Below are 21112 nucleotides of genomic sequence, written 5' to 3' on the forward strand. Positions count from 1 at the left end.
TTGATTTAGTGGCTGGCAACCCTGCACACTGCAAAGGGATTGGAACTAGTTGATCTTTGAGGTCCCTTCCTGTCCAAGCAGTTCTGTGGTTCTTCACCTGCCTTTCAGTCTGTCTTTGGGAATTTCCTCATGGCAGTGCATATCTGACTTCATCCTCCCCTCTCTTGCCATAAGGCTACTTAACAGTGCATTGTGATCCTTCTTTAAGGCAGTTTCAGAGTTAATTCACAGTTAAAAGTCTGTAGACCTTTCCACTGAGCTGGGAACAAATACCTAGAGAATAAAACTGAGCTTGTAGGAGCTGCTTAATATGTTGAGACTGGAAGGTGAGCAAGATCTTTTGGTCATTAAGCAACTTTATAACAATATGAACACTGACATGCTTTGAATAAAAAGCTATTAAAAATGTTAAAGCCACATCCTCTACCCTACAGGAGGTAAGAGGGATGCTTCTGTGGGTGGAGGCAGAGGTTCCTTCAGAAGAGAGGCATAAGGCCTGAGGCAGAGTATACACTTATCCCATCATCTTCCTCAGACAGCCAAGAGCTGGGGCTCTATGGGCCACCATGCTGAGGGTATGCTGTGTTGCTTGGCTAAGTTAGGTCATTTTGGCTAGCAGGCAACCCTCAAGATGAGTTATTTCCCATGACAAAATTCTCCAGAAGGAAAAGATGGGTTTTGTTGTGGTTTCGTTTTTGTTCTCGCCCGAAAGGATGAGGCAGGGGTAGTATTGCAAGGCTTCACAAATATGAAACAGTTGTGTTTGCACACATGCTCATTTGTATGATTCCTCTTTTGTGTGTGTGGATTTCAGCTTGAAAAGTCAATGAAAACACAGTTTGAAAACAGAGGAATGAGAACACAAAAAGCAGATGCCAAAACTTTCTTTTTCTATTCATTCGAGCACTTGGTTTTGAGTTGCATATCCATATGCATTTAAATAGCATTACCTACTCCAAAACAGTCACTCTTTCCTAGCTTTTCTTTGCTACCAATCATCAGATTTCCTGTCTTGTGTCGTGACTTTCCTTGCTATTCCAAGCCTTTCTCTACTATTCTTGAAACAAAAACAATATCTGCAGCCCCAAGAACACTACACTATACCTACAGAATTTGTCTTATCCAGCAATCTGCTAATATTTTTAGACTCCAGCAAGACAGGAGAGAGTATCTCTTTGAACTGTTACTGTACATCTGTCCTAAGCCGAACCATGCCGTCTGAGTTCCCTTTGCAACACTGGTGAAGGAAATCTTAATATTTTCCCTCATTAATGATTTCAGACGTAATTACCTTGGGTATCTTGCCATAATTGTGTACTGCTCTGAGCTAAAAAGTCCGTTATTTTCCAGGCTTCCTTCAAAATTGGTACAAAACCTCTCATATTTATTAATATTTAATGTTTTTCAATTTTCTTAGCCAATGCCTGTGTTGATTACATGATAATCATCCCCTCTGGGGAATGTTTCTGGTTACACGGCTTGTGCTGTGGAAATGGAGATAAATGGCCACCTCTTAGCATACCGTCCAACACTTGGGTAAGCTGAGCTCATGGCTGGGGACAGTGCAGCCACTCTACCACTGATTGTGGTTCCCAGAAGTGATCTGACTCAGGCACTCTGCTGAGTCACAAATCCTTCCCTGCTTCCTCCTTACTTGCAGAAAGTAGTAGTTTTCTTTTGAACTAAATTAGCAGAAACATAATTACCTCCCACGCCCTTGGCACTGGCTTAAGCACAAAAATCTGTGTGTCTATCAGGAGGAGGGGAAAGGATGGATGAAGTTGAAAACCCTCCTCTCCCTTTTATTCCTGCTGATTCCAGAAGGTCATTTGTGACTGCTTGTCTCCTGATTCAGGCTGTATTATGTTGCTGACAAAATATTACCCCACAAAACCAAAAAAGGAACAAACTCAGGATATGCTTTCCCCAAGGATCTGGAGAGCTAATATAACTAGAACAAGAAACCAATCTCTCCAGCACACCAAGTTGATTGAAAATTAAAGGCCAAGATGTGGAAATGAGAGATGTAGCTGTGCTTGGAAAGGCCCAAATCTTTTTTTCTGAGACCAGCCTACCATTAGTTTCCCTGGATGTGTTCCACAGAGCAACAATGCTAAGTACCTTTTAGCAGCTGGGTCCAGTGCACTTTTTTGTGCCATCTTGCTGAGCATTGGTCGAAATCCAAAGAAGCTTGTAACTACACAATGGGATGTGTATGTAATCCCATTGCTTTAGCTGCAGATACTTCATGCTTACAAATAAGCACGTTCTTCAGTAATTGCCTGAACTGACAAGACAGCAAGAAGCCCCTCACACGAACATCTTCCTATGAGGAAATTACAGTGCCATACAACAGCTCTGCAACACCTACAGCATCCCTAGCAGCGTATTTCCCATAGCTTTGAGAAAGATCTGTGTTGTTGGTACAAGCTCTTTTCCTTCTCTCTTCCCCATCCTCCCTACTCCCCAGCCGTGCCCTCAACCTTTGGGTTGACACAGTCCTTGAGAGCCTGAAAAGGGCTTGAGCCAGAATAAAAAAACAGTGTTGTTGCTGTGTAGTAAATATTTAAAATGTTTTATCACGGTAAGTAAATGCTAAATTCTGTGAGCCCAGGGAATGGAATTAACATGTTTGGCTTACTAAAACATTTATAGAGTCAATGTCAGCCAGCAGAACACAGCCAAGAGGGTTTTTTAAAGGTAAACTGTAATGCTTTTAAAATAAATACTGAGAGCTGTTTAAGATCTTCAATTATTAACAGAAGAAAAGTGGCGGCTGAAAAACGGCAAACAATCCCTTTTGTGGTGATTTTGCTAACCTCTGCTCAGCTATCTCTTTGTCCAGCCCAGAGCATGCTCCCCAGGGCAGATGTTGTGCCTTCTCCAATGTCTGGAAAGTGTCTAGCACATGCAGAGAGCTTGAACGAATGAATAAGTAAATGCAGAATGCCAGATATTTGAAAAACATTTCTTTCTATATTTACTTGCCAGGACACAAATTCAGAACTGGGTGTTTATGGTTGGCCAGCAATAGCACTGCCAACCTTTGTGAGGCAGTATGAAAATGCAGCTCTCCACCTGCAAGGTGGTTGCTCACATCACCTACATGGAATCCAAAGAGTCTGAACAGTTCACCAGGCAGTCTGATTTAGCTATAAGCTGCACAGCTCATTGCTAAGAGTGCCAGCTTTAGGTCCATAAGGGAGAAAGTGCAAAAGGCGTATTATGGTGTACTACAGAGAGCATCAGGCAATGGGAATTATGTTACCATTGAACATCCATGTTGGATGCTATCTGTGTCATGGTGTGCAAAGGCCAAGAACATGCATAAGCTGGGACAGAGAATTCATTTTAAGTTCAGATGTCTTTTCTTCCTCTGCACAGGGAAAGGGCATGTAAAAGTGTGTGGCAGTTCTCACTGTTGTTTAGAAAAGGTTTTTTGACTGAATGTAAGAGGATTCACCTTGATCTAACTTGATCAGAAATGCATCTGATCCACCACAGATCTGTGGTTCAGTTCAGACTCTGATCTGTGCCTCTTCAATTTCAGAACACAGTTTTGACATGTTTTGAAGCACGTGTTTTTTATAAAAAGAAAATGTCTCAGTTTGTTCTGCCTGTCTAAAAATCTTCCCCTGGTGCTTTCTTACTCCTTCATCTCTTCTCCCTGTTCTCTCCTCTGGTTGTCCAGGCCCTGTTCCTCATGCCATCTCTGCAACAGCTATTCATGTTGCAAGCGGCTGAGAACTGTTATGTAACTTAATGACAGCTACTGCATTGCAGCCATAAGCTTGACAGGTGTGGAGAGCATGGTCGTATATCCCTTATGCTTCTATGGGTAGCATTTGATACATCTCAGAGCACATTCTATGATTTCTAAAGCTGCTACAGAACTGGTGGTTTTAAACTTAAGAAACTACTTTCATGTAATATATGTAAGTGTGCTAATTGCAGGAATTATCTGGATTTGAAAACAACCTACTTGTACAGAGCACTGCACAGCGAACACCTCAATTCACGCTGACAGTATGCAATACCTTAAGTGATTATCAGGTCCAGTTTCCCTTCCAAAGCAGGTTCCCTCAATAGGTCACACAGGTGGGTGTCCAGATGGGTCTTGGTTATCTCCCTCGAAGGAGATTTCACCACCTCTCTGGACAACCTGTTCCAGTGCTCCTTAATGTGAAGTTCTTTTATATGTTTACTCGGAACTTCCTATGTTCAAGTTTTAAATCTATTAAATCTTTTTAATCTTCTGCATGTTTTACATGTTCCCCTGCCTGTCTAAACACCTTGCCACCTCATGGTTAGGTGCAAGCCTTTGATTTCACAAGCACTGTTCTGTTAACAGAAAGGGCATTGGTTTGTGCAGATGTTATCTTTTCTGGACATCCATAGTACACTGAAGCACTTTTGTGGCATGAGTGATGATGAAGCTATATTTAAAACAAAAGTGCTTTTTGTTGATCATGATGTTTTTCCTCACTACCCTTTCAAGAGCACTGGTTGTATTCTATGTTGAATATTAAATCAATTAAGAAAAATAATTGAGGGCAAGTTACATAAGACCTGATATTAGAACTTTTGACCTTGTAATCTTGGCTATGATTTCGATTAGCAAAGCTGAACACTAAAAATTAGGGCCTTTCTGTGCTTTAGCGTAGATTTATTTGAATCTATGAGTAGTTAAATTTGGGTTTAGTGTGTTGGTTTTTGTTTTCTTTTTTTAAGGTTCATAACCGTAGGTAGTCTTTTATCTTCCTTGTATTGGTTTCCATTGTCTGGAGGAAAGTAGGACATTGTTTTAATTTTCTAGTCAACATCAGATTGTCTACTGCTGTAAAGTACTGGAGGAATGTTGATGTGGACTGCAATTTATTTTCTGTATACACTTAGAATTAATAGGCTGAATGAGGCAAGCAGTTAGGAGAACAGGTTGATTGCCTCGTGTAATCACAGTGCTATTTTCCTGCTGAGATTAACTATCCAAATAAGTATCTCAAGGTAACTGAGCAAACTGAGCAACCAGGGCATCTCATTCTTGTCCAGGATTATTTTTGAACCTGACAGTATTGCCCTTCATATAAGGATCTCCTTAAGAAATCTGGCATATTTCATGCAGAATTTTGCCTCTGTTGGGTGCTAGCATAAACCATTGATGGGTAAGTGAACTGACTGCAAGCACCTGAAGAACTGTTCTGACTATGAGAAGCTAGAGGCCAACTTTGGATTGTGAGCAGGTAGTGAGTGATCATGCTAGCCTGGCAGCTGATGCCACCCTTGATTGCGTCTATTGCATTCCATCTCATAGCTGGGAGTGAATTGACAAGTGAATTGCCTGTGACTGAAAGTATTAAAATTTGCAGGAAAAAAATAATAATAATAATAAAAAGAAATAAAAATGAGAATCCAAGTTCTTAGATGATAAATTTTCAAAGTTAATTGTTATCACATACTCTCTTGGCAGATGTATCACAGACATTTCCAACTCATGAATCACATTCTTCAAAAAATCACAGCTAATATCAGCTTCTCTGAGGAGATGACAGCATTTGCAGGAGACACTAATGGCTTCTGGCTCTCAGTCATTGCAAAATCATGAGCTTGTAATTGCTCTGATTTGGCTATTTGTAGACTACTGAGTTCTAGAGGTCTCTTGATATTTTCGAGATTCATAGCTTCCCAACGACAGTGGTTGCCATCACTGCCACCAGTGATGATAACTTTAAGACCTTGTAATTTTGAATCCTTTCTAAACACTTCTGAGGCTGTCTGGTTGTACAAAAGGAGACTGAGAAGAACATGAGTGTGCAGCTTGTGTCAGGCTCACCTCTGAAAGAACTCAGAATTGCTGCAGGGACTCCAATTCAGTTTGCTGCCTCTCCCCATGCTTTGTGGTGTGGCTCTGTGGCACCCCACCATTTATCCTCTTGTACATCTCACTACACTTGTCCTGCTTCATTTTCCCATGTCTTAACTCCTAAATGCCATCTTGGAAACACCCTAGGTCTCATTTTCAAGAACAGCCAAAACAATGTATTCCTCTCCAGAGTGGTGGCATTTCAGTGACAGGCAATACCTGTTTTACTTTAGCCTTTACCTTTAGTCGTAAGTTGGTGAAATGCTTGGAATCTTCTGGATGCTTATATCATCAAAGTAATTAGTTCAGGTGGTACGAATTAAAAATGACGGTATTGTTCAATTTATGGTCTCTCCTATGTGCTTTCCGTAAGTTTTGTTCTCTTGCTGATAAGTGCTTCCTTCTGCTCTCTCTGCAGGTCTCCAGGTGGTTTTAAATTCAATTATCAAGGCCATGGTCCCTTTGTTGCATATTGCCCTGCTGGTGCTGTTTGTCATCATTATCTATGCCATCATTGGACTGGAGTTATTCATGGGAAAGATGCATAAGACCTGCTACCACGTGCAAGGGGGGCTGATAGGTAAGAAGAGTGTTCCATGGCATGGAGCCCTCTTTCTTTGTTTTCTGTCTCTTATGTAAAGATCACTACCAGTGTGTTCCCATTAGCTGTTGCTCTGTTCTGCTCCTTGGATGTGAATCACCTTTGATGTAAAGAGACTGTCTCCAGTGGACGGAGTTTAACTTGCTCATCTTGAGCACTCCATTTTTGGCTGGTATGTTAAAGCAACAAGAACTGTCAATCACTACTGAACACAGTAGTGGACACTTTAATTTGGGCATTCACCACACAAAGTAAGAAGAAAATATAATTGCCTGCTCCCCCGAACATAGATAACTTCATCTGTTACAGATGTAGCACAAGGATCTGAAATCTGCGTATTGCTCTATTGCAGGAGTTTTTGTGCCTATAAGAATCTTTCTTCTGTAATATTTATCATAAAGTAAAGCATTTAGGCAAACTTGATGTAGGGATACAGAATAAAGGATGGATAATCAAGCATTAGAGTCTTACAGAGCTTCTGAGTGCCACCGGGCTATTGATAAAATGCCACATAGCTTCTAAACACTGAAAGAGCAGAGCTCCAGAGACTTGCTGCTATAGTTCAGTACTGCCCATGGCCATATCATCCTATCTCTAGAGCACTAAAGCCTGTCTGCTGCAGGAGTTCAGCCTCCTTCAAGAAGATGCCATTAAGTGATTCAGGTCCCTTCCAAGGTTAACCCCAGTGCAAGGTATCTGCCACATGAAAGCACTGGTCATTACTCAGAGCCTAAAGAAATGCAACAGACTTGAAGTAATGTTTCCTCTTGAATTGAAAGATGTTATTTCTTTCTCCTAGGAGGATAAGTGTTTAATAATAATAATAATGACAACAATTTTTTTAAGTACATTTTAGTTTTGAGTGTAGAATTTGACAGCTTAGCCATTTTTTTTTATTTTTTTTTTTACAAAAAGAAAGAGAAGCACAACAAAACAGCCCTTTGATTGAAATTAATAGTTTCTTGTGTTTTTTAAGAGAAATCCATCAAATTCATTGCAAAATATACTTGTTAAAATCAGCAAGCCTTCACTTGCTTACCACTGTGTCAAACAGCAATTAATTCTCTTCATCTCTGTTTTCTCCCTCCTTAAGATACGCCTGCAGAAGATGACCCATCTCCCTGTGCCCCCCAGTCTGCACATGGGCGGCAGTGCCAGAATGGAACCGAGTGTAAGGCAGGCTGGGAGGGACCCAAGCACGGCATTACAAACTTTGACAATTTTGCTTTTGCCATGCTGACAGTGTTTCAGTGCATCACGATGGAGGGGTGGACAGATGTACTCTACTGGGTACGTATCCGAAAATGATAACTGAAAGGCCTGCCCATGTTCTCCATCAGTTTTTAAACTTTGGGCATTAGCTTGAGCTTTGTTTTTTATGCTTGTTCTTAATAGTGAAGGCTTGGTTGCTAGTATGGAGCTTTAATTAACTAAGAATTGTGATGAAATGGGAGGGTTTAGGTGGTACAATTAAATGAAATGTAAATATTGTTTTTAAACTGATGTTATAAGATCGAAAGATGGCACAAGGCTTACTAGCTGGCATGTTGCTTATTGCTTTGAAGATTTGCAAGGTACCTTTGTTGACCAGAATGTCATCTAAATACTCTCTTTGCTGGGGTAACTATCCCACACATCTCCGGATGTGTAATATACAACTAGAGGTTATATCCGTGGCATTAATGCAACAAAGGCACTATGCTGATCAGCTCATAGGTCTCACAAGCCCCTCTTCATGCCAGCACAACTCCTGATTATAACTTTTATCCTAATACTGATTCTTCATTCTCTCCTAACTTTGATACTTGTATAAATCTTGGTTATATGTTTAACAAAACAAATCAAACAAAAAAAGCATAATCTTTAATCTAAATGTAGAATTGTAAATTAAATCTCATCTTTTCCTTTACCCTAACTCTGAAACTTTCAGTACCTTTAGTTTCTACCTTGTAACTCCCAATTTGTTGGAGGATTCAGTGAAAACACAATTAGGTTATAGGAGTTAAAATCAAATTTGGCCTGCCCTTGTAAACCAGATATAAACATGGCTAGATTCAGCTCTTACAATCAACTCTTGCACAAATACTTTCTGGTCCAGGCATCTAATTCACACACAGTTCACTACTGACTGCACAAGGCTAACCTAGGCTATTTTTTGACAGCAGGAATGTTATGAAACTTGGTTCTCCAAGATGGTAGGAATTCCAGTGCATGATGGAATTTAGCCTGAGAAGACCCAAAACACATGAAAGGACAATCTGGACTGGAACAGGCTTGCACCATTAATCAACATTAGCTTCTCTCTTAAACAAGAGCCTAAAGCTGTATTCTACCCAGTGGTGGGTTAGGGTTTACAAGATTTTACTTTGAAGATTTAGCTTATGTGCAATAGACATTCTTTGTGTGGAATGGCTAACAGCTGTCCTTTTATCCTCTTCAATTTAGATTAGAACTGTGACTCTAGCTTCCTTCTAATGTCTGAGATAAAGGGCAGAGATCAAACCACAAGGAGAGTCCGAATCACAGAACACAAAAATTGGCTTTACTTGAAGAGAGGGTATAAATTAATAAAATAATAAAGAAGAACAGAAGGAACTGGACAAAACTATTCTACTGCTCAACTATGGCTATATATAATCTACCTGCCTTTTTATCACATGAAGTTCACGTTCCACCAATCTCCTATCACCATCTGTCTTTGTGCAATTGAGAGGATTTATGGGAAGTTCAGGGGGAAATAGAGAGTAAAAGATATCAGAAATAAGCACAGAAATATCTTTGGCAGCGCATGCCATTTAGTATTGTGAAAGCTGTCCACAAGTTATCATAATTTTCTTCTAAGGCGCGTTTTACAAAAGACCTTGCCAATCCCCACGATTTTGATTCTATGTGCCATTTGCATGACTGGATGTGAATCTTTCAGAACTCAGTTATCAGTTATCTAATATCAGAAACCAAGAGCATATATTCACTGCTAAATATTTTTCCACTGTGACTGCTGCAGATGGCTTGACTTTTTTATGGCATCCCTGCAACAACCTGGATAATAGCTGTTGGCTTTTGTTTGACGTTCAGACAGCTTTTTCACTGAGTTCCTGAGTTCTTTTTCCTTAAGAGACAGTAAGGCAAACTGAGAACTCAAATTAATACAGATTGATGGTCATTATTTTAGGGGCATCTGCATAGTTAGACTTTTAGGCTATGGCTTTGATTGAACACTTGCTTTAGAAACAAAAGTCAGATTTGGTATCTTCAGTTCATAGTTATTCCTAGGCAATGCTACAAAACAGAGTTAGCACTTTAGTCATAATTTCAGTAACCGAGGAGTAAATTTAATATGTTAAAAAATATAGGAACAACAACACAAACCCACCATATCACCTGTGCTTACAGGCTATGAAGTACCAAGTTTGAGTAAACACCTGAGCACCTGAAATGACAGACACACACACTTCAGCTGATGTAACCAATCCTAAGAGCACTGCTGTCACATGTCAGGTTTTGCCTCTTTGTTTTATAATGACAGAGTAGACAGAAGTCATCACTGACAAGTGTTTGCTGTGCAATGGAGTAGATATCTGAGATGTGAGGAGTATTTCCTTCAGCAAAGAGGAAATGGGGGCAATTGTTAATTGGAAAATGACTACAGGGCACACCTGTGAGAAGTACTGTGGGTTTAATATTCATATGTAGAAACTGTATCTATACATTCACACTGCAATTTCATGTGTGGATGTTTCAAACTATCTGTGATATGTTTTATACAGGAAGTTTTATAGTCCATGCAAAGGGAAATCCAGCCTAAGCTATCCAGATGTAAATATGCAATCTTAAACTTTGTGCAAGCCATCATTTCCTTCGTGAAACCTGACTTGCACATAACTCCACTTCCCAACCATTGCGTATTTAGCCAAGTGGACTTGGAGTTAACAATCGACTGGAGGCTGCATCTCAAGAGAGCAGAGATAGTCTGTTCTCAAGCTGATAATATTTTGAAAGATCCCTTGCATCTACAGTGAGGTCATAGAAATTAAACTTGCTTTATTAGGAGATTGTTCTGCACACTTAATGAAAATAAGAAGTCTGGACTTAAACATCATCTCTACTCTCCAACTGCATCCTGAGTGAGAGATTTGGAATAAGAAAGGGTTGTCTGCAATTCAGACAATTTTGTGGCTGGAGTTGATAGGTGATATTTTTCAGAAGTCAGTCCTTAAACTTAATGATGTAAGCTAATAGATTATTTCTAAAAGTGCTAAGCATTCAAAGTTTGAGCTGACTGTTAGGTTTTTAGCTGCTCTGAAATTCAATGCAGATACCAAGTTCTGGTTCTGATCCTGCTGAGTTCAATGGCAAATTTCCAGTTAATTTCAAAAGGTCAAGCTCTCACCTACTACTTTGTTAAATCTTCATTATACTGCCTGGATGTTCCACATGCAGTCATATGTACATGAAGACTAGCTAGGTAGATAGATCAGGGTTTTTGTGTCTGCTGTGCTTGTCTTCCAAGTACATACATGTTGATGTAAGGTGTTTTCTTTGTTCTCTCCTTAAATCTGAAAATAATACCTTGACCTGAAACTCAGCAGAACAGATAAGGCTCTGGGCTGACTTATTTGGCTGAAGAGGTTTAGTCAATGAAGCTATTTCATTGGTTTTAGTGGTGGGAGCTTAGCATGTTTCAGCATGTTGCCCTGGAAAATAAAACTATTAATGTCATGAAACTCATGTTTGTCTTATACCACACTTTTCAATGTTAAACCTGCATGTTTAAAAGCTAGAAAGCTGTATGACTTTCCATAGGCCCTGGACTCTTACTCCTCTGAAGTAGCTTTCCAGTTATTACCTTCAGTTTCTTGCTTTCTTCTTCATGCTTTCCTTTGTGTCTCCTTCAACTTTCATATTTTTAGTGAAGCCTGTCTCCTCTCTCATGGAGTACTATGTCCCAACCTGATTCACAAACTTGCAAAGAGATAATCAGAGACAGGAAAGCAATGAACTTGTATTCTCTAGATGGACTTGACATCAACAAGATCAATACGCTTTCCAATCTCCTCTATCATTCAGCAGATAAGAGGTGTGAATAGATTGACTTCTTTTGATATGTGAAAGAAAAATGTTAGGGAAAAACGGTTTGACACTGCTGTAGTGTCAGGTAAATAATTACTTACATGGAGACAATTTTTGATATAAAATGAGTATGTTGAATAGAATACAAATCTTTGCAAAGCAAACTTGCTTGCTTTGTCCTGAAAGAATGATCTTTGTTGAAGGGAGTGCTAAGTGCTTGGAGGATTTTATCTCATACACTGCCTCAACCTTCCCAGGTTTGCTTTGTCCCACTATAACTGCCAGATGGCTTTGTCTCACACACAGTCAGATCATAGGATTATTTGAGCTTTGCAGTCATTCTACACTTAATTTTTTCTATGTTTTGGAGAAGTAGTTCTCAAGACCCTTCTTAATGTGAGATCAGCCATCCTTGGCAGCATGCTCCCTTGTGAAGACATCAGTGTCCATTTTTGAAGACTGCTCAGTCTTGGGAACTTTTGGCAGCAGATGAAAATCCAAGTGTTACACACAGAGTAATTTGGTATTTAGTAATCAGCCTCTGCTGCAGTCCCTTATTCCTTATTGTCTTGTTGACTAAGAAGGGAAATTAATCCCTGTACAGTTTGTAACAGCCTATTTAGGAATCTGTAAACATTTGTTGGGTTCCCTTAATCTTTATTTTTTTTTAATCTGAACAGTTTCTGTTCTTTTAGCCTCCCCTAATGGGACTGTCTTTTCATTATTTTTGATCAGTTTGATACTGTCCTTCAGAGGAAGATTCATTTATGAGTTAAATAAAGCTTGGACTATGCCATGTCTTTCCTCTTCATGTGAAGTCTGCTTTCTGCTTGCAAAACTGTCCACTGCCACCTCAGTCCTAAGTGCCTGGTCTCTCCACTCCCTTGCAATTACATAATCATATACATAAATGAAACAGGATACAAAGCAAGTGCAAAACGGAAGGGAATATTGTTGCACTGAGCTGTTCATATTGCTGGGTAATGGAGAACCTCACCCTGAGTTGTTCTGCTCACAGCTTGGCCATTGAAGCTTGAATTCTAGGATGGAGTAATACTACTTTCTCCACTTGATTATTAATAACGAGCAACCTCGAGCCTGCCATCGTTTCTAGAATACTGGCTTTGTCCCATGTCATTTGGACAATGCATTAGAAGGCTTCATTGAATCTCTGAAAATAGCACACAGTGCCTCCAGGGACAGTTTACCTGAAGGCTCTGACTATAAACTGAAGACTGTATTATTATACATGGTCTAAGGCCAGCTCTGGATCAGATCCAGGGCACTAACTTGTCTCTGGAAGAGATGTCTGAACTGGCACATAGCAGATTGACCCCTTCTAATTTAACTGAATAATCCTTGGTAGACTTCCCCAGCCTGTGGGCAAGAAAACACTTTAATAATCAAAGGCAGCACAGTAAAGCCACCATACAGTAGTGAGACTGAATCAGTCAAAATGTTTCAAAGCATCACATACCCAAGAACAGCATGGACATTAGATGCAGTGGGTCAGACAGACTGTCCTGGAAAAGCCTTCTATCTCTGAATCTGTGAGATAATACTTCCAAGAGTCACTAAATGGAGCTTGAAACTGGAGCTCACAATCAACCTTAGAGTCCCTGCCATGAAATTAAAATGGGGAACAAACAGAACAACAAGTATAATTTACTTTGCTGACAATATTGAAACATCTTGTGAGCTTTTCTCGTCCCTCTGCAGCCTGTTGCATCCAATGAGGAAGATGTGAGGAATACAGTGATACTGCCACAAAGTGGAAGACATTAAATGCAGAGTTGCAACCCCCAATTTTCACCAGCTGTGTTTTCTCTTATAATCCTTTATTCTTGTAGCGCTTAGGCTTGATTTAGTAAGGCTTTCCACACAAGAGAATGATCTGATTCTAAGAATATACGTGTCTACATGTTTCCATGGTGTTTATTCCCCATCCACCCCCATCCCTCCAAGAAAGTGTTGGTTTTTTATTGTTGTGGGGTTGAGGTTTTTTAATCGTCTTTTCGGCAGGGTTTGGCATGGATGTGAAAAATTAACAAAGAATAAGCACGCAAGTATGAGCAACCCATCTCTGGGATTGCAGAGTTTTTTTCTTCTCCATCTCCTGTAGCAGTGCTGGGTAAGGGGAGAGGGCCCACAGTTCAGAGCACTGAAGGGCCACAGTATTTATGCCCTGGAAATGTACAGTCCATGCTCAATTGGCATGAATGCTGACTTGAATCTGTTTTCCTTTTTCTCATGAACAACTGCATATGCAATTGTCATGGTTGTCTGTACTGCTGTGCAACAGCAGTGACTTGCTGTTTGCCACTTGCCTCAAAAACCTACTGCTGCACATTTGCTTTATGCAAAGGCATAATTATGTGGAATAAAGATTTCATGAGCCCTTCAGGCCTCAACTTTGGGCTTCTCAGTCCTATTTGTCCATATGAAGAGAAGCTCTCTATTAAAAATAAGCTTTTTAATGGGATGGTTATGGGTGGTGTTAGTGGAGACCCTCTGCCTGGTGCTCCTGCATAGGAAGGACTTCTTTAACAGCCCTGTCATTCTGTTGCCCTTTCTCTGTTCTTTCTTGTTTTGTTCTACCTCATCCTCTTTCCTAATTGCTGATGTCTAATCACCATGGAGACCTGCCATGTCTTTAATCTTTTATCCCACAGCTATAAAATTAAAAGCTAAGCTACTGGACATTTCTAAATGACCTAGGATTTTGAGTGCCTCTGTTTGTGGATGCACTGCTTAGGCCCTACTACCAGTTTTTCAGGATCTGGTGATCACTATCTGCTGAAAAAAAATGTCTTCAGAGGTGTTAAGTTTGGACCTAGATCCACCGCGCAGATTCACAAATAACAGACTGGTTTATTATTTGGTCCCCAGGAAAGAAAAAGAATGGAGAACATGCCCAAGGTCAGAACATAAGTGGTGGTTAGTAAGTGGTAGTAAGTTCAAGAACTTACTATTTGTAATTCTTATGCTTGAATTTGGTTTTGTTTCAGCATCTTGTCTTCAAGACATAAGACAAAACAACCAGTCCTTCCCCAGTCTTACTGCGAATAGTAAGATCTTCCTGCCTGTGCAGAGAATTTGTTCACTAACACTGACTTTCTTCTCTGATTTATGTGAGATTTATGCCTGCACAGAACTTGCAGACCCTCTGATGTGTGGTCATGCCGTCATGTCTGGTTTACCTGTTCTTGTGGATTCCTTTGGAACTATTGTCTTCTAACATATAAACTGCACTCAGACCATAGGCCTAAAAATGTTTGGGACATCTCCCTGAAGATAGAAAGTGACAAGAATTATAAAGTGAAAATTTGGGGGCTCAGTCGGAGGGCTTAACACTGCAGAACACCCCCACTTTTTAAAGCATATCTAGAAGGAATCAGACCTGGACATTATGTTCATCTTATTTTCTTAGTATTTCTGCTAAGACTCTCTCAAGAAAAAGAGAAGGGGGGGCCTTGTTTGCTTCCACACAGCTGCACCTCATTCAGGTTTCCCTATAGTGGTTTCTTCAGTGAATGGGTATTGTGAATTCTAGTGAATGTGTAGCATGCTTATCAGATACTGTGAGGTCCAGATATAAAACATTCTGTTTGAGACTTTTGGGTGTGACTTCACAACCAGAAGCTGGATTCATCATCTAAAATACAGAATGAATTCCCAGCAATATCATAGATTGGGATACTAGCTACAAAATAAAGTAGGATACTCAAAGTTGCAAGAAAGAAAAACAAAAAACACTCCACAGTCCCACCTCCCTTTAGTAAAGAAAGTAGCGGTTATGTACAGATCCCAATACCATTTTTCATTATCTTTATTTTTAAGGACTTTATTAATGATGTAAATGGATGAATGGTATGCATTTGTGTACTCTTGTGCATACAGCAGTTGGTGCCCTTCTGATATACTTATTGTAGAATTTGCTATCAGTCTGCACTGAGCTAAATTGAAGCAGTTAAAAAATTGCAATACAATTAAACAGGCAGAAAATCCTTTCTGGATAATCAACCGTGCAAATGTAAGTACAAAATAAACAGAGGCAGGAAGGGAAAGCCTAGAATTCTAGGGTGAAATGAAATCTTTAGATTTGGAAACCCACCATCCCGGGGGATATTTCCTACCCTGAAATCAGCATTTTATTCTTTTGGAGTGAATTTCCAAAGCCTTTAAAAGATGAAAAGGTTTTTAAATAGCTAAGCAGTGGTAAGAGATGCAACTGCTGCAGTAGCTTTAGTGAAAGAGCTATGAGCCCAGTGGCTAAATAGCCTTTGGGCTTTTGGATGACTTTTTCAAAGATCATCCTTTTCCTTTTAAAGGGGAACAAGGCAACACACAAAGCTCTGTGATTTTTGCCTCTGGAGGCCTAAATTCAAATCCCAATTAAGTCACACATGTAAAAATAATTTTTGAAGGCCACTACACACCATTTCTGCAGGTTGCAAATTCACCAAACAAACTGACTTAATGTGTAATCAGCCACGTGAGAGAATGGGAAGCTTTAATGGGATTTGGTCTCTGGTTAGAGATCTGACTTGAGCAGGATGCTGCAGAGAGTTAAGTGGCAGAAGTCTTCTCAAAGTAGATGTACTGCTCACGATCCTAAAAGAGTGGCACAATAAGAAAGCAAAGATAACGTCACTATTGATGTTAGTTGTTGCATAGGGATGAGACAGGGAAAGTGGTCTGACAGCCACCTATATCAACAAGCAAAATGGATCAAGAACAGAAGTATGGAGTACCAGAGTCCATTTGTGGGTAATCCTTGGAGACCTGCTCAGTCTGGGCCTAATGACTTTAATAAGAGCTCTGCCTGGATTAATGTATGGTCTGTTCTTTCCTTGCTGGACTGGATGGCCCAGGCAGTCTCGGTGCAGACAGAGCATAAGGGTCACCTAAGCCACCCTTAATAAACAAAACATCACCACACTTTTGAGGGAATAATTAAGAGGGGATTATTTACATCCTCGGAGAGCAACAGATGCAATACAGTGTAGAATATGAGTTGCTTTATCACTTAACAGTAGATTAGTAGCAGTATTTCACTTTTGATGTAAAAACAGGCCAAAGAAAAATTTTAAACAAAAATGCATGTATGCAAATGTAAGCTGAGACATTCCTATCTGGAGAGATTTTGGTTTGTCGTTAGTGTTCCATTTTTTGTGTTTTAGGAAGTTTGTGTGGTGGTTTTTGAAAGTTGGGTCCCAAAGTGTCATTTTTAGGCTGCTGTCACTGCTAGAACAGTAACAAAGAAGGGGGGGAAATAGTCTGGAATCCCCTGGTCAGTTTGTTCTATCTATCATCTCCTTTTTTGTTTCTGAAACACTAGAATCAACCTGTAGCTGGAGATATTTTAAATGTGTTTCATGCATCTCTGTTCTCTGTTGCCCTCAAAGATCTCCATATACTCTGTATACTGAAGGATGAGTTTTGAACTTCTACTGACATAGGTTCAGTTCTCTGCCTTCAATGAAGTCTGTCAAAAACTCAAACGCTGGCAAAAAGGGATCTGAATTGCTCGTGCAGGTACAGAAACTCAGGACTTCAATGACAGTTATGACATCTCCTGAATGGAATCATAGAATGGCTTGTGTTGGAAGGGACCCCAAAGATCATCAGGTTCCAGCCCACCTACCACAGACAGGGCCACCAACCTTCAGATCTGGTACTAGACCAGGAATGTCCTTAATCTGCCTGTATTTTCCATGCATTGCTATAGGTTTTATGGGAAAATGGTTTATGTAGTTGAAATGGGAGAATAGAGATGAATTGGCCTGGTCATGAATGTTGGCAGCCTATCTAGTTTTTTTGTTTTTGTGGTTTTCTAATTTTGGTTTGGTTTGGTTGTTGTTTTTGTTTGCTTGTTTGTGTTGTGTTTCTTTTTTGGATGTTTTGTTTTTGTCTGTCTTACATATTAAACGTGGGGAAAAGAGTGAGGTGGCAGAGCAGGAAACTTGTTGGAGCTCAGAATTTAATTGCCTTTGATGAAAGGAATTCTATCTGCGTAACTAATGTGTTCTGTAGGAGTGCGGTATCCTTGTATCGCCAGACACTCTGAAGAGATACATAATGGCCTCCAGTTTGTACAGAATAATGGAAATGTTCCACCAAAAAAGAAAAAAAAAAAAAGCTAGAGGGGGATAGGGAGAGATGTAAATGATGTCAATGGTAGCTTCCTGATTATTTCTGGTTTCCCTCCCTTATTGTATTTGCCCACAGAAATTTCCCGATGGTACTTCTCTTAACAACACTTAATGCACTGTTGTTATATCAGCAAAATCTGCTTCTTAAATAGTTGATTTGCCGTGGTAATCCACATCTATTTTTGAGCATTACTGGTGCTACTAAATCTTGCAAATCTGTGAAAACAAAACTAAGCAACAGTGTTGTTGTCACGGGTTAACCCATGACAGTTGTTTACTTCAAATCAAGGGGGAGCTGATTTTCATTTATCTGTTTGGAAATGAAAAATGTGAAGTCAAATGCCAGTGACATTCAGTATCAGTTGAAGTTGGACTGTGGACTTCTGTGAAGGCTGTTTAAAATTACAGATTTAAGACAACAGTGAACACACTGAAGCCAATATTTTCCCTACCACTTCTGCAAGCACAAAGTACTGTGCCATATAACTATGGGATCAGAGAGCATTTTCAGAAGAAATAGCTTGCAGTGGAAAAAGTTCAGCTCAATCATTGTGTGCTACAGACATTTTGACCTACTGGTATTTGAATGCAAATTTCCATTCTCTTCCTAGGCTCAGTCAGGGACCTCATATTTCCTATAATAGCTCAGTCTGTTAAAGAACAGCCAACTGCAAAAAAACAGTGTACACCCAAGCCATAAACAGAAGAAATATGAAGATAGGAGCTTACCAAAGAATGAAATATAATATTGTGGAGTCCAGTAGCTATGCACTGGAGGCTAATAAACATAGTGGAAGCATACTATACTGGTAATGTGGGGCTAGATGACTGAAAAATGTTTTATATATATGTCTCAGATTTTATACAGACTTTCCAGCTACAAAAGGGCACATATCTACTCAAAGGCGGGTCCAATATTTAATGAGTGATGAATACAGAACTCTGTGATGTTATAAAGAAATAAGCTTGGCAAATTCTGTCGGTAACAGTACACTTCCTTCATACTATATGGAACAAAAAGCAAAGTTTTCTTCATATCTTTTATGTTTTCTTCATTGATAGGAGTTCATATAGCAACCAAATGCCATTCCACTGTGACTGTGTAATTCCAGACAAACTCAAATGTCCATTCTACATGTTTTCAGTTTATCTACCATCCAGCAGCTACAGTTGTGAGGTAGAGTAGATCTCTACTGTAGCCTCATTCTTGCACAAATTGCAGCAGCCTGGAAGGGCCATTCTGCAAAATTCCTGCTATTACACAGTCTCACTATGAATTTCAAGCCAACCAGGTCATATTTTTTACAGGTGTGCATGCTTTTGTGGCTCCAACATTCAGCCTGGCGCTGCATTCACTTCTTCATAGAGCTGTGTGGGAAGTTTTGTCAGCTCTGGATATTTCCGCTTCTTATCAGGGAAATTAGGCAGCATAGCAATGAAAATAACGATGATATCCAAAGTTTTTCTGAAATAGCTATTGTTCTCATGAATCAGAGCAGACATTGGATCAGATCTCCTTTATTAGAGTGTCCTGGGGTGAGGACATGCAGATCAGATTTGGCATAGACTTTATTAACAGGGTTGAAGAAGCAACTTCTGCAGACTCTGCTTCCCTCTCCTTTCTTCTGGATTCATCTTCCATTGCTGCGATTTCTTTGATTCTTTCTCAGGAGTTCTCAATTGCAAATCAATCACTTCCCTTGACGTTTCTGTTATCTTCATCAAGGCAGTCCTTTCTCAGTAAATGGCTCCATTCAACTCCAGCAGTGAATTCTGAACAAATTGCTATTATTTCTAGTTCAGAGTGGAATTTCAGTTTTCTCATTCCATCACCAAACATATGTGATACCACTAAGGTATCAAGGTGTACATGGGAATCTTGAACTATGTAATATTTTTCCCACTGTCCAGGTATGATGACTCTTTCCTATATTATTTCGTTTTCATCCTACAGTGACCATATATCAGAGTAACTTGGATAAGGCATTCTTTTCACTGTTTTATGATCCCCCTGCAGTTGCCTTCCCCCAGCTCTGCCTTGCCCTTGTCTTAAGGATACTGTGATAGAAGGTTCTAGCTGTCCATATGGACAAACAAAATTTCCAAAGTTCTGTGATTGAGGTCAGACATTAAAAAAAAAAGTCTTAAAAACAAGTGCTTGGAGATTACAACTGACCTTAAAATTTGCTTTTCCCATAAGTACTTAACACAAACGTAATTGTCAAAACAAATAACAGGAGCAAAATGAAGTGCTTCTCCTTCCTTTGAGTGTCATCAGACTGAGGCTGAACCAAGCATGTCTCTCCTTTGCATCCATCTGACAATGCCAGCAACAGAATATAGAACATTTCAGAACAGTTTTAAAGAGCAACTGTGGGTTAGAGCCCCTTCAAGACTACTAAAATGACAGTTTCTAGAAAGAAATTCTACCCAGAATGAAAGCAAAAGCATCTGGAGTCCTTTGCTTATATTTTTACCCCTTAGAATAAATTTTATTATATTGTCCCCAAGTCCATAAAAGTAAGCCTAGTTTCTTTTTTATTATTATTACTATTATTAGTGTGTTTTTGCTTATTTGAGAATTGGGGTTTTGTATTTTTTCACCCCTCTTCTTGCTCCTTTTGCCTTGAGTCAACTCTGAGACCTTCAATTCCCACTCATTACCACCTGTCTTAAGGACTCAGTAAGGCTGAAAGTATTTGAGGTTGTGAAGATAAATGATAATGCTTCTCATGATGCACTAGATTGTCTAGACTGAAATGCTTAAATCTTTTCTGTTTCAAACAATGGTTTTGTCATGTCTTAGTCACTGTGTACGCAACACTTCTAATTTTATAGAGTTTTTGCCAAAAGATTTCAGAAAATGTGGTCCTTGTGATATATTTCCCCCAGTCCTGTGCCCTATTCCATTCAAGCAGAGCACTTATGCATTTCAGTTTATTTCTACTGGTATCAATAGTATTGACTATTAACTTTAATGGAATTACTCATATGCTTTAAAATATGCACATACATGAGTACTAGATAACAAACCAACCAAGCGAAGACAACTACTCAGATTCCAAATACTGAAGGATCTGCAAGGTAGAATATTCATCCCTAGGATAATAATGCAATAAATCTAGATCTGCCTTTAAAGACGTATGATGGTTAAATATGATCTTTTGTTCCTTCTGTGAATGGTAGAGTCAGATGGACATGCACTACAAATAGAATCACTTGAGGTGTATGTAGAGACCAGGCAGGGATTTCTGAATTAAAAATGTGCTTTATTTACATTTTTATTGGCAAGCTTCACAGCGGCCTTACAACGTTCAGGCTCCAAACACAGCAAACACAGAATCTGAAACTTCAAAATGAAGGCTTCAAGCAGGAAGCTATTGTCATAGACAGCAAAGTGTTGCCTGTGCCACTTCTTATTTATTC

The 21112-nt window shown here is 39.6% G+C and overlaps 1 protein-coding gene across 15 annotated transcripts in view; it reads left to right on the plus strand.

Moving 5' to 3' along the window:
• Positions 1 to 21112, plus strand: part of CACNA1C (calcium voltage-gated channel subunit alpha1 C) — a 424545-nt gene that overhangs the window by 251124 nt on the left and 152309 nt on the right. For all 15 annotated transcript variants that reach the window (XM_072360924.1, XM_072360945.1, XM_072360915.1 and 12 more), the window contains exons 6-7: positions 6279 to 6440; positions 7555 to 7751. In XM_072360924.1, coding sequence (XP_072217025.1) covers positions 6279 to 6440; positions 7555 to 7751 — 359 coding nt within the window. The remainder of the gene's footprint in view (positions 1 to 6278; positions 6441 to 7554; positions 7752 to 21112) is intronic.

Source organism: Excalfactoria chinensis, chromosome 1, assembly GCF_039878825.1.
Source record: "Excalfactoria chinensis isolate bCotChi1 chromosome 1, bCotChi1.hap2, whole genome shotgun sequence".
Lineage (NCBI taxonomy): Eukaryota > Metazoa > Chordata > Aves > Galliformes > Phasianidae > Excalfactoria > Excalfactoria chinensis.